Source organism: Culex pipiens, chromosome 2, assembly GCF_016801865.2.
Source record: "Culex pipiens pallens isolate TS chromosome 2, TS_CPP_V2, whole genome shotgun sequence".
Lineage (NCBI taxonomy): Eukaryota > Metazoa > Arthropoda > Insecta > Diptera > Culicidae > Culex > Culex pipiens.
Window position 1 is genome coordinate 13332785 of NC_068938.1, and position 13396 is coordinate 13346180.

The window sequence follows — 13396 nt, forward strand, 5'->3', positions numbered from 1 at the left end:
CAAGAAATTATAAATAAATGGATTTTAAAAATCCAGTGTAAAAATCTTATCATACAATACAATAAAATATATAAATAAATAAAATAAAACAATACTTTACCGAGGTGACTGCTGAACTGGTACCAACCTGAAATAAGAAAAAAGAGTCAGTTTAGTATTTTATTTTTTCAGAGAGTACATTTCAATTAACTAATCAATTTAGGACTGCACCTCTACTAACAGTCCAACTCCTTAAATTGAACCATGTATCGAGCACAAAACCCTCTTTAAAACTACCCCTTGCGACACCATTAGTCCTGCCAGACGTGGAAGATGAAGAAGCTTCCGACAGACAGTCCCCCCCCCCCAATAACTTCCCCTCTACAGGGACCAAAAAGGACCTCGATGAGCAAAAGAGCAAGGACACTTTGCTCTGGCGTTGAAAAACGGAAGAAACCTCAAACGAACACAACAAGCTCGTACAAATTAATGGTGACGCACACAAACACACACGCGCGTTCACAGCAAAAGTTGGCAGAGAAGGAATAGAAAATCAAATGCGATTGTGATTGAAAATCGTGCCGGCTGCTGCCTTTTGCTCCCACAAGTTCATCATCTGGGTGTGAGTTGGGCTAGTAACTTAAGAAGAAGTGGGAAGGGAGGGGGGTCTAGGGGAGACTGGGGTGTAAGGAGTGAACATGTGAGGGTGTTTGTGAGTGAGTGTGCGTGCTGCTGAAATTGTGTATGAATAGCTGATGATGATAACTCTTGATGCTGTCGTCACTCTTGGTGAACGCAGGAGGTGAACATTAACTTTTGCGTAAAATTAAATTAGTCATTTTTAAATGAAATTAAAGAAAAAAAAATCCACTATTTAAAAAATCGACAAATGTTTCTGGTTGCAATACATGCTACGAAAAAAAAAAATTGTAAGCGAGTAATTAACATATTGTTGGTTTTGTGTTTCATTTCATTCGAGATTTCCAATCAAAATTGTAGTCTTTGATTGATCCACCCTCATCATGAGCAATGCTCCCAACAATAAGCAAATTTATTGGAAATTCAGTTTTTGTATTTTTTAAATTTGAATTAAACTTTTTTGTGTTCTTTTTCCATGGCCAAAGAAATCAAAATTCGTTTGCAACGTTGCCAATTTTAAGGAAAATTATGATTTTTTTAAATCTGCAGGTGCAATTGAAAATTGATGATTTTAGTTTTTAAACCCTCTACAACCAAACTCCGCCTCTAGACGGGATTCGATCTAAAAAATCACCAAAATTCCATTTTTAACCAATTTTTGATTTTGCAAAGCATCGCAAAGAAGAACTCTTAAAAAAAATTAAAATTTTAGGGTTGGAAGTTTGACTTTTTTTATGTGACTTTGATGATGTTTTTATAAATGTATTATTTTTTAAGTCAGCATTGGCTGTGTTTTTTACTAACATTTTCTTTATTTTATATAAAAAGAAGTATGCAGTAATTTTTGTAGTGTCCCAGACTATGCCTCTAAGCATTTTTTTACAATTTAAATGATAATGGTACCATTCTAGAGCAGAAAATGTGATAAACATACAAAAAACTTAAAAAAGTGACTGTAACAATATGAAAAAAATAGAAAGGTAAAATGTAATAATAGGAGGTGGTAGAAGGTCAAATACTATCAAAAACAAACATAAACTAAACATGATAAACAAAAATTTAAATACTAAAAATAAAACAAGTAAAACATAAAACAAAAAAAGTAAAGTTTTTCCAATGCTGCTTAATATTACCTCCTGAACACGGAAAAAATAAAAATAAATCAAAAAATAATTTTGGCGAATTCAGAAAATATTTGTTTTTGATAGTTGGAAAATTTCGAAAAAAAAATAATATTTTCTGTGATGGGAATATTCGGTCATGACATGACTTCCACAGCTTCGAAAGGTCAAGTTTTTTGGTTATAGCGAGAAAACTGTACAAGTTATCGATATTTCTGTAATGTACTGTCCAATTGAACATTTAATTTGATATTTATTTTTCTTTTTCTTATAGTATTTGAAAATCATGATTTTTTTCGAAAAATTGGCAGCTCTGCCAAAGTCATATGAATTTTTATCAAACTGTGCCATGGCTCAAAAGATGAGTTTTTTGTCATCTTAAAATATCTATAAACAACAATTTTCAAATATTCTCACAGACCAAAATTATGTCCCAGACTTTGCCTCTTCGTTTTTTTGACAATTTTTATCTGCTTCTCATTTTTGCACATTTTTTATTTAAAATTACAAAAAAAGAGGAAATATTTTACCTACCAAATTTTCAATGTTCTAAAATTAAAAAAAATTCTGTGTTTTTCTACAATTTAAATGATAATGGTTTCATTTTATAGCGGAAAATGTGAAAAACAGGCAAAAATTTTAAAAGTGGCTGTAAAAACATGGCAAAATTCAATGATCGGATGTGATGAAATAAGCCAAATACTGTCACAAACAAACAGTAAATGAGCAAAATAAATGCAAATAAAAATATAAAACATAAAACATAAAAACGAGAATTATTTTTTTCGTAGAGCAAAAGTTGGTTAAAATACCTCTTAAACATGAGTAGTTTTCAACAAAATTTGAATAGTTTTAAAAGTTATTTAACAATAATTACGAAAAATAATAATTATCAGATTATTAAGTACTCTCAAGTTCCATGCATTATCAAAGAAAATTCGAATCGGGAAAGGAACTAAATCACCGATTTACAATTTAACAGTAGACAAAGCTTAAATTATTTTCTTGGTTATAAGTTTTAAGGGTTATAAAAACAGAAATCAAAAATATCTTCAGATTTATTATCATAAGAATTATCAGCAGAAAAATTTGCCAAGCCAACTTTTGAAATCTATGAATCATGCTCTAAAATTGGTTTCGGTGGCAACAAAAATTTATAAATACATAAAAAAATAAAATTTTGAACTTTTTTGATTTTTGAATATACATTTTATTATAAATTGATGAATTTAGCTTTACAAAAAAATAATTATGTATTTTTAACCTTACTAATAATCAATTGGACGTAATAAATTCAATCTGACTGAAATTTGTTAGAAACAAAGGGACTATCAAAGTCACTCCGGTTTTTAAAATATGTTTTTAACGAAACTATTAAAAAAAATAGAAAAATAGAAAATAAAAAAATACATGGACATTATGTGACCCATCTCACTACACGTTTTAAAAATATAAATCATAAAAAAAAGTCTTCCGGTTGAATAATATTTGAAAAATAAATTGAAATCCTATCAATGTAACCCCGGTTTACGGTTCAAAATTCGAATTAATTGAAACAATATTCAGAATCACACAAAAATCCCTTTCACCCTCGCCCACCTGCGTAACTCTTGATGTGGCGAGGTCGTGAAGTCGTTCTGTGGAAAACCTACCCCCGAAGTCTGATCCCAGCCGCCCCCCACGTGTACGTGTGCCTGTATGTGTGTGTGTGCGAGCACAAATCAAGCGCTCAATCGTCGTTATCCTTTGCCTTGGCAAAGGGAACCTGACGACTCAGTCTCGCCTACCCAAGGAAAAATAGCGTATATTATCTTCATAATTTGCTACAATTGTTGAATTTAATGTTGATTATAGCCTTATTGTTTCGCCAAACTCCTCTCGCTTCTTCTTCTCCAGCAGCAGCCATGGCAGGGTCTTGCGCCAGGAAGGAACTCCTGCTTTGGACACACAATCTGCATTCACCAAGAACCGTCTTTCTTGTTGCTGTAGAGCTGGGGAGCAAGGATGAACGAGAGAAGGCGGTGCTCTCAGGAGATTTAATTGCATTCCGATTGTTGATAGTTTCAATTAAGGAATCATTCTCTCTTTTCCATTATTGTTGCTGCTGCTAGGACTCGGACTAAAGGACGACGATGATGATGGTGCGTTCGAGGGCAGGCTTAGGCTCTGGACTCCGGATAATAATGGATACATGGAGAACACAAAGTTGCAGAAATTTCAATTTATCTCAACTGCTTTCAGCAGCTCTTTCAGGGCTTAATTGCTTACAGCTTGTAATACAATCACCCCTTTCATCATGGAGCAAGTCCGAACTACTTGGAATCTCTGGATTAATAGAAGTTGAGAAATACTGAGGAGCACTAAAACGTTTCAACCAGAAATTAAAGATTCGAAAAAACCTGTTTCACAAATCTCACCCACTTCAGCAGTCTCGCATAATCCTTCAGATCGACCCGAATTGATCGCAAGATTACGAATGTTTTGCCCTCCAAATCCGGCAGCAGCAGCAGCAGTGACTCTGAATTGATTTCCCCCCACCCTGTCCCCGACAGTGAAGAAGTGCACGCGACGAAGGTCGGATGATTTGATGCAGTTTTTCCCAGTTCGTTTCTCGTTTCGCCACTTTTGGAAAGGAGCGATTTTTCCGGGCGCTTCCCCCAATAGAGTGAGGTGACTTGTCTCTCTTGGCGCTCTATTCAGAGTGTGGAAAAAGCAAAGAAAAAAAAAGTCGTGGCAGCCAAAAGGGAGACACGAGACTCTGGAGTGATTGCATTGAATTAGGAAATCACTTATGTAAACCCGATGACAGTTGGGAAGTGCTGGGGAAAGGTGGAGTTGAGAAGGGGGGAGAAATTACGAGGAAAATTTGTTTGATCATTCCGCAAATACGGTTGCCAAAAACCGGAGTTTGGTGATGTGCACTTTGTGTTGGAGAGCGCAAAAGGGGTTGACACTTGGGGGGAGGGGTTTGTGTGGTGCGAAGAGAGGGAGAGGGGGTCTTTTGATGTCGATTTGGTGCGCAGGAAATTGGTACGGTAAACAACGGTGGAAAACATTGCGGGTGTGTGTGGCGTTGAGTGATTACAAACAGTTTTGCATCGAATGAGGTTATTTTTGTTAACACATTTAGCTTAACCCTCTAAGTCCAACCCCGCCTCTAGGTGGGCCTCAATTTATGAATTTACCGAAAATCAATTTTTGAATTTATTTTGAACCTTTGAAAAGCATTGAAAAAGAGAGCCCTCGCATTTTTAGATGGTATGATTCTTTTACTTGTCTGTTTGTGACTAAACCATTTTTAAGAAAAAGTGTTTTTTTAAGCATCAACTTTTGCCATGTTTTTAACTAATGTCTCCTTCTTTTAACCTCAAATAATAATGCAGTATTTGTCCCAGATGAGACTGAAATGCTAAAGGTTTAAGATTATGTTTAAAAATGAGAAAAATATTTTCAAGATCGAAGAAATGACTGCAAAAAAAAAAAAAACAATTTGCTAAAGATAATGATTGGAGGTTGTAAAAACGGTTCAAAACTATAAAATTGAATTCAAAAGCTTTGCATGATAAATCCAAACAAAAAACCTAAAAAATTATGAAGAAAAACATAGAAAAAGAAATAAATTTTTTTTCGCGAAAAATGACCAAGTGAATAACAAAAAAACAATCAAAAAAAATTAACAGTTGATGATTAAATTTCTATTGGGATTTTTATTTAATTTCAGATGAAAAGTAGCAAACAATTTTGTCAGCCATTTACTTATAATTTTGACAAACATTTCTTTTGAGTTAAAGGTAGTCTAATTCTGTTTATTTCAACTGTAGATAACTGAAAACTTGAAAACTTGCTTGCAAAGTATTTAAATTACTGATAAATTTGCAATACAATTTCGTAAATCCTTGGTCTGATACTACATGATTCTTTTTAAAGCTTTGGCTTTTTTTTCAATTTCTTAGCGAAAGCATATATTTTTATATTTTAATAAAAAGGCTACAAGGACTTGAAAATGTGTTTTCTATCACTGATTTTCATTTATCCTTATTTTAAACCAATAAATCTTTTAAAACATTTACGTTTAGATACAAATATTATACTATCTTTAATACTATCAGAATATACAGATGTATTTTGGTTCAAACCGCTAAAAAAATTACGCCAAAGTAAGTTTCAGACTTCGGGATCCGATTCCGAGAATGCAAACATTTTGAAAAATTAAAAATCAAGTGTCTCTCTAAAATTTAGTATCTGTGGGAAATTTTACTCATGTGTTTAGTATGCGGTTTTCCCCTCTTTGATCATACAAATGATGATTAAAAATAATGCATAAGAAAAAATATCTGAGTTATTGTTCTGAAACTAATGAAGATTTTGAAATTTATGAATTTATTACTCAAATTTGTAAAATATTCCGTGAAATTGTTTAAATCATTAGAAAAAAGATTCGAATTTGTTGAAATTGATTTACAAATAGAGTATCTTTTATTTTTTTTTTAATCTTGCTGAAACTTTTTGGTTGCATAAAGAAACAATTTTACACCATCAGATTTTTGATTTTTTTTTCTATATTTGCGAACATAAAATGCTTTCTTTTCAGAAAATTCCAGGAAGGGCCAAAAATCATTGACCTAGTTATTTATTAAAAAAAAAAACGGTGATTATTCAAAATAATCTCAGGAAACATAATAAAAAGACTTATTTTTTTAAATATCGAATTTAATTTGCAATCAAAAAATATATAAGTGAAATTTTGATAAAGTGCAACGTTTTAAGTTATGATTTATTTTTAGGCAAAACAAAATATAAATTTTGAAATAACAAGCCATAGTTTCAGCATTTGCATGGCAATAATGTTTTAAAATGCATTTTACACTAGTTCAGTTGTTTTGCAATCATTAATTTTCGAAAAATGAAAGATTTGCCGAAAACAAAAATTTTAGCGAAAAAAACCGAAGCATCGAAAATTTTTAAAAATTCTAAAGATTTTTAAATCAACCCAAACATGCTAAAATGATTCTAAACGCCGGGAAATGCATTTTAAATTGATTTCAGATGTTTGTATTTAAATTTCCATTGAAATTTTGAAGTTTCTTGAAAAAATGTTGTTTTGCCCCCTGATTTTTCAGGATTTTTTCTAGAATAATTCTAATAATAATTATTATTCTATGTTGAAATATCACATTGAATGTATTTTCACGCAAATTTTAAAAAAAGTGTATACGTGGTTTGTGGATTAAGTGAATTGATCATATTTTCATTTTCCTCCATTTTCCGTCCTTTTTTTGGAAATACCCAAATTGAGCGATGATTTGATTAGTTCGTTAAGTGCGTTGTACATCACGCCGCACCTGGGAAAAAAGCCAAAGAGATTTTTCATATCAGCTGAAGGAGTACTCCTGCTATCAGACCCCAGAAAGCAAAGAAGGATCACATGCTCGTTATTATCCGTCAGTCGTCGCCCCGTCCTCGCGCGGTATAATACATGCAATTATTTCTTCTTCCTTTGTTGACTTTAAGGGGAAAGTCGTCCTCACGTGCAAGAAGGTGGAGAAGGGGTGGCAATGTGGGGTGAGATTGGTATCATTATTTCGCGCGTCGCATATGGCGCGTTGTTTTGAGGAAAAAAAGAAGGGGGCACTAGTTTCGAACGCGCGTTATTATTTTTTCTCAGTTTTTTTTTTCGCCAAAAACCCCTACCGCTCTCGCAACGCACACTTTTCATCCACGGGGTGAGGTCTTCAAACTCAACGAGCTGCTGCCTCGTGGTGGTGCTGCTGCTCTGAAGCGTGATGAACGTCGCCTGTTCGAAGCTCATTAAAATTAATTTGAGTTTATATTTTGCGGAAAATTATTATTACGTTGATGGCGGGGCGACAGCAGCGTGGAAAATTGGTGGCAAAGCGAGAGAGAGAGCGGGGTGAAACGGGACACCACTTTTGGCACACAGTGTGAAAATAAATTGATGAAGTGAGCAGAACGAGCGAGACAATGGCTCGGGAAATTGGTGGTGAGGAGGGGAGGTTGAGGAGGTGGAGTGGTGCACAATCAAATTAGCTTTGATAACATATAGAAAATTTGAAACCTGACAATTAAGGTGCAAGTAAATGTGGGGGATTTTCGAACATGGTAAGGTTTTTTCTCAAATCTTATTACATGCAAAATTCAAGTACTCTTTGCTCAACATTTTGCACTAAAAAAGTTTTTGAAATTTTTTTGTAATGCCGGGAAACTCTCTTTGACAACTTTGACTCAAAATTTCTCCTAATAGTTGTTAGAAAAGGTACCTTTTTTACGACATACGAAATTCGAGCAACTCATCCTCTACATTTTGTTCTTTGGGACCAAATCTCTAGGATGAATAGGTTTTGAGAAACTCTCCTAGACAAATGCAAACTTTTGAAAATTTGCATCATTTTTGGCGTTTGTTTGTTTGGGTGTGCGCGCATCTCATGGCCTGCCTCCAACGCGCGTTCACAGCCGCCCGCCGGCAGCGCACCTCGCTGGTCAGCAGGAGTGTTGTTGTTCAAGCCATGCGTGACTTTATTGATGTTGCGCGGTGGGAGAAGTTTGATGATAAATTAATAAATTATTTTTTTTTCGTTTTTGTTTCTTTTGATAGATTATGATGTAGTATATTGTATAGTATATTTTTTAAATTGTTTTGCGCATGTGGTGCGGCCAGCCAAATAAATGGTTATGATTTTTCTAAGCGCTTTGGATGAAAAAGCATGGGATAAGAAGCTTGTAATCATTTTCAAAAGGTTGGTCATCCATGAACCCCTAGACCTTTTTTGGACCGATCTGGCCACTTTGGAACCGGTTCCCGGTACTTCGGTAAACCCCGGAATATGGCAAATCGTGTGATTATTTTGCACCCAGCAATTTGGGAGTCAAAGTTTATCATTTTCAAAATATAGGACATCCATGAACCCCAAGACCTCTTTTGGACCGATCTGACCACTTTGGAACCGGTTCCCGGTACACCGGTGAAACCCGAAATATGGCAAATTATGTGATTATTATGGACCCAGCCATTTGGGGGTCAAAGTTCATCATTTTCAAAATATAGGACATCCATGAACCCCAAGACCTCTTTTGGACCGATCTGACCACTTTGGAACCGGTTCCCGGTACACCGGTGAAACCCGAAATATGGCAAATTATGTGATTATTATGGACCCAGCCATTTGGGGGTCAAAGTTCATCATTTTCAAAATATAGGACATCCATGAACCCCAAAACCTTTTTTGGACCGATCTGGCCACTTTGGAACCGGTTCCCTGTACTTCGGCAAAACCCGGAATATGGCAAATCATGTGATTATTATGGACCCAGCCATTTGGGAGTCAAAGTTTATCATTTTCAAAATATAGGATATCCATGAACCCCAAAACCTCTTTTGGATCGATCTGACCACTTTGGAACCGGTTCCCGGTACTCCGGTGAAACCCGGAATATGGCAAATTACGGGGTTATTTCAGAACAATTTTGGATCCAGCAATTTGGGTGTCAAAGTTCATCATTTGCAAAATCTAGCTCATCCATGAACCCTAAAACCACTTTGTACCGATCTGGCCATTTTAGGACCGATTCCGTTAATCCAAACCATATTCCAGGGACAAATTACGGAATTATTTTTGAAAATTTTTGCACCCAGCAATTTGGGTGTCAAAGTTCATTATTTTTAAAATGTAGGTCATCTATGAACCCCAAAACCACTTTTGGACCTATCTGGCTACTTTAGGACCGGTTCTCGGTACTCCGGTGAAACCCGGAATATTACAAATTATGGGCATATTATGGACCCAGCCATTTGGGTGTCAAAGTTCATCATTTTCAAAATGTCGGGCATCCAAAAACTCCAAAATTACTTTTGGATCGATCTGGTCACTTGGTAACTCCGGTGCAGATCTGGAAACTATTGAATCGGTTCCGGGGCTCCTCCAGAAAAAAGTAACTAGCCAATGTAGATGTGAAATTATATATGATGAATTTTTACACCCAAATTGCCTGATCAAAAATTGCGTTGAAAAAGGGACCAGATTGGTAAAAAAAATGATTGTGGGGATCATCAATGAGCTTGTTTTTAAAAATAATCAACTTAGGCACCTATATTGCCTTGTCGAAAATTAATATAAAAATAACGCGTCATTAGTTATATTTCGAATTGCATAAAATTTTCAAGAACCCAAAGTGGCCAGATCGGTCAAAAATGATTTTGGGGTTCCTGGATGAGCTAGATTTTGAAAATTATGAACTTCGACACCCAAATTGCTGGGTCCAGAATTGTTCTGAAATAATCCCGTTATTTGCCATATCCCGGGTTTCACCGGAGAACCAGGAACCGGTCCCAAAGTAGCCAGATCGTAAAGTGGGGTTCATGGATGACCTACCATTTGAAAATGATGAACTTTGACACCCAAATGACTGGGTCCATAATATGCCCATAATTTGTCATATTTCGGGTTTCACAGGAGTACCGGGAACCGGTCCCAAAGTGGCCAGATCGGTCCAAAAGTGGTTCTGGGGTTCATGGATGACCAGTTTCCCCGGGGTTGGAGACCTACCCGCCCAATCCGGAAGATCTTCGGTGGACCAGAATGCATGGCCAGCACTGTCTGGTGGAACAACGATCATAACTTGAAAAATTGTAATTTTTTCAAAGATTGCTGTTTAAAATTTTTGCGGGACCCCTAAATCGCCATTTTTTAATCAGTTGACCCACCAGAAAATGTTTGGGGTTTCCGGCTTATTTTCGAAAAATAGACATTCTAACGAGTCCAATTAAAAAAGAAGTATGCAAATTGAATGAGTTATGGTCATTTCAATGATTTCAGTTTCACCCAGGCCTATACGGGTTAACCAACAAAAAAAATCCAGTTAAAAACTGTCCAAAAAATAAATTATTGATAAAAAAATCCCTCTGGGATGGGAGTCTGATTCAAATCCAGTTCAAGTTAGTAATATGATTTTTTTATTCTATATACAAGAAGTATAAATTTATAAATTGGCATTAGGCCATGTCAAATATCTTATTATCAAAATTTCTAGAAAATTAGCCTTTTCTTATATAAATAATTAAATAAAATAAAATAAAAACTTTTTAAAGGGGCGAAATCAAGGAAATTTCGTTCTGTTGAAATAAATAATGAAATAATTAAAAAACTCTTCTGGGATGGAAGACTAATTCAGTTCCTGCTTATCAGAATTTTTAGTTCTATAGCCCTGAAATATACCTTTACAACTTGACATAAGGAAGAAATTCAAAAGAAATTAATTATAAAAATTTATATACAATTATCTAAATTATTACTAATTATTTATAATAAATTATATAATAATTCAGAAATCCTACCTGGATACAAGCCAGATTCAGTTCCTGCACATGAAAGCGATAAGATTTATAGTTCTATATCCCTAGAATATAAATTCACAATTTGGCGTAAGGCAACGTGAAATAAAAAAATAGAGTAAAATTAAATATATGAAATAATTTATAAAAAAAAAATCATAAATCCTTCTGAGGTACGAATCTAAGTCAGTTCCTGCACATGAAAGCCATGATTACTTTTTCAAAACAACCAATGCGCTGTGGGTTTCAAATGTACATAGGACCTTTTGAAAAAGTAAGCAAGAAATGTCCTAGAAACATTTTCATTCACTTCCCCGTCCGACGAAAGGCGAGTCGTGGGACCTTCTGGGATCGTTGATTTTATTGTTTCAGGTATTTGAAAAAAAGTTTTTAGCTGAACGTACCTGTGTTAAAAAAAACAAAGTTTTGTTTTTATATTTCAAAAATGGTGACATTACTTATTGAACAATTCATCTGAAGGCATAATTTTATGTATAAATTAAGTGTGGCTAATGAAAAATCGTTGAGAGCCAGAATTTCAAAAATTCAATTAATTTTTTTAGAGAATGTTTTAAGCTTCCGTATAGTTAAACTGCAATCATTTTTCTAAAAAAAAAAGATTGGAAAAAAAAACATTTAAGCAAAAAAAAAACATTTATTAATTTCATCGAAAATGAAATAAAATTCATTTTTTTTAATAAACCCAAACATGCTCGATGTTTTCGGTCGCAGAAATAACAGATTTGTTCAAATCAAGTTCTGCAAAATTTTAGGATTATCTAGACATTCTTACAAATCCCTGGAAACAAGAATCGTCCCGATTGGTTGAGTTATGCCCGAGAACCAGCGAGTTGAAGTTACCGTTCCAACTTTTTTGGGAGGCTTGGGCGTCCGTGTAAGTTGGACATGCGTTGGGCGTTCCAGTGTTAATAAAGAAAACTTACATTTTTGCAACTATTACAGAATTCTGCCTAAGTAAAACTTGAACGTTTTTTTAATATTTCTTAAAAAAAATTGCTGAAAATTTTAACGATATTTACTAGTTTCGCTCACATTGAAACGTGTAAAATTGTTTTAATTATAAAATATTTTAAAAAAATTATTTGTATCCTAAAGTGGGGATCAAAATATTGATAAATCATAAGTTTTTTTTATTAACAAACAATTAAAAAAGATTAGCTTACAAAATTTTAAAATAAACCTTAATTTTGAAAAAGTATTAAATCACTTTACAAATGGCCAACGGGCCATTTTACATGATCATTCAAAATGGGTCCGCGGGCCACAAAATATCACCTCGCGGGCCATACTTTGGTCACCCCTGGTTTAAAATTAAAATTTAATTTAAAAAAATCCTTCTGAGATGGAAGACTGATTCAGCTCCTGGTTGATGTTACTAATCAAAATTCGTCTATTGTGTGCTATCTTGTGACAACGACCAAGTGGGCCTTGAAAGTAAAAAGGAACTACGTGTCACAAGTGTGCACAGATTTCCCAAACAAACTAAAATAAGCTTAAATCAAGAGTTTAACCGACTTTATCAGTATATTTTCAATAACAAACGATTACATTGCATTTAAAAATGTGTTTAATGTAAATTTGTGAAAAACAAGAAATAATTTCTACATTTTCCAACAATTTGTATGACGTGTTACAAGATAGCAAGACGGAAGCGAATATCCTAAATCGGATTATAGCATCTTGTAGAGTTTGTTAATTATAACAAAACGTTATCAATAACTATTTTTCGACCAAAATGGTCTATCTCACAAGGTAGCACACATCAGACAATTTGTTATTATCATATTGTCTCAGAAGTATAAATTTATAAACTGGTAAGACCGGGATGGGAGATTGATACAGTTACTGGTTATGTTAGTAATCGATATTTGTATTTCTACAGCCCAGAAGTAAAAATTAACAAATCGGCATACGGCCATGTCAAATTTATTAATATCTAAAATCTTAGAAACTCTTTATTTATAATTAATAATTGATTGAGAAGAAGAAACGTCTGGCATGAGATTCTGATTCAGTTTTTGTCATGTAGGTGATCAGAATTTCTAGATTTTTTTTGATTAGGTCCTATAAACATATGAAACACAATAGCTAACAATGACCTACAAAAATTGAAAAAAAAAATCATGCACAGTCTCATCAAGAAGGAAGCATAAACTTTGAATTGATTTTTCGAAAATATTCAGACAGAACTGATTAGATTTTCTCTAAAGTTTGTATGGAGAAATAGGCTGTTCGTCGGTGTTGCATAATCCAAAAATATCATGCTTGAATTGGAGATGAAACTTTCGAA

At 34.2% G+C, this 13396-nt stretch overlaps 1 protein-coding gene across 5 annotated transcripts in view; it reads right to left on the bottom strand.

Moving 5' to 3' along the window:
- The window catches only part of LOC120413859 (LIM domain transcription factor LMO4), a 361145-nt gene that overhangs the window by 16536 nt on the left and 331213 nt on the right, over nucleotides 1-13396 (bottom strand). For 4 of the 5 annotated variants that reach the window (XM_039574817.2, XM_039574816.2, XM_052709009.1 and 1 more), the window contains one exon: nucleotides 101-127. The exons of the other annotated variant lie outside the window; for it this stretch is intronic. In XM_039574817.2, coding sequence (XP_039430751.1) covers nucleotides 101-127 — 27 coding nt within the window. The remainder of the gene's footprint in view (nucleotides 1-100; nucleotides 128-13396) is intronic. 5 annotated transcript variants of the gene reach the window in all.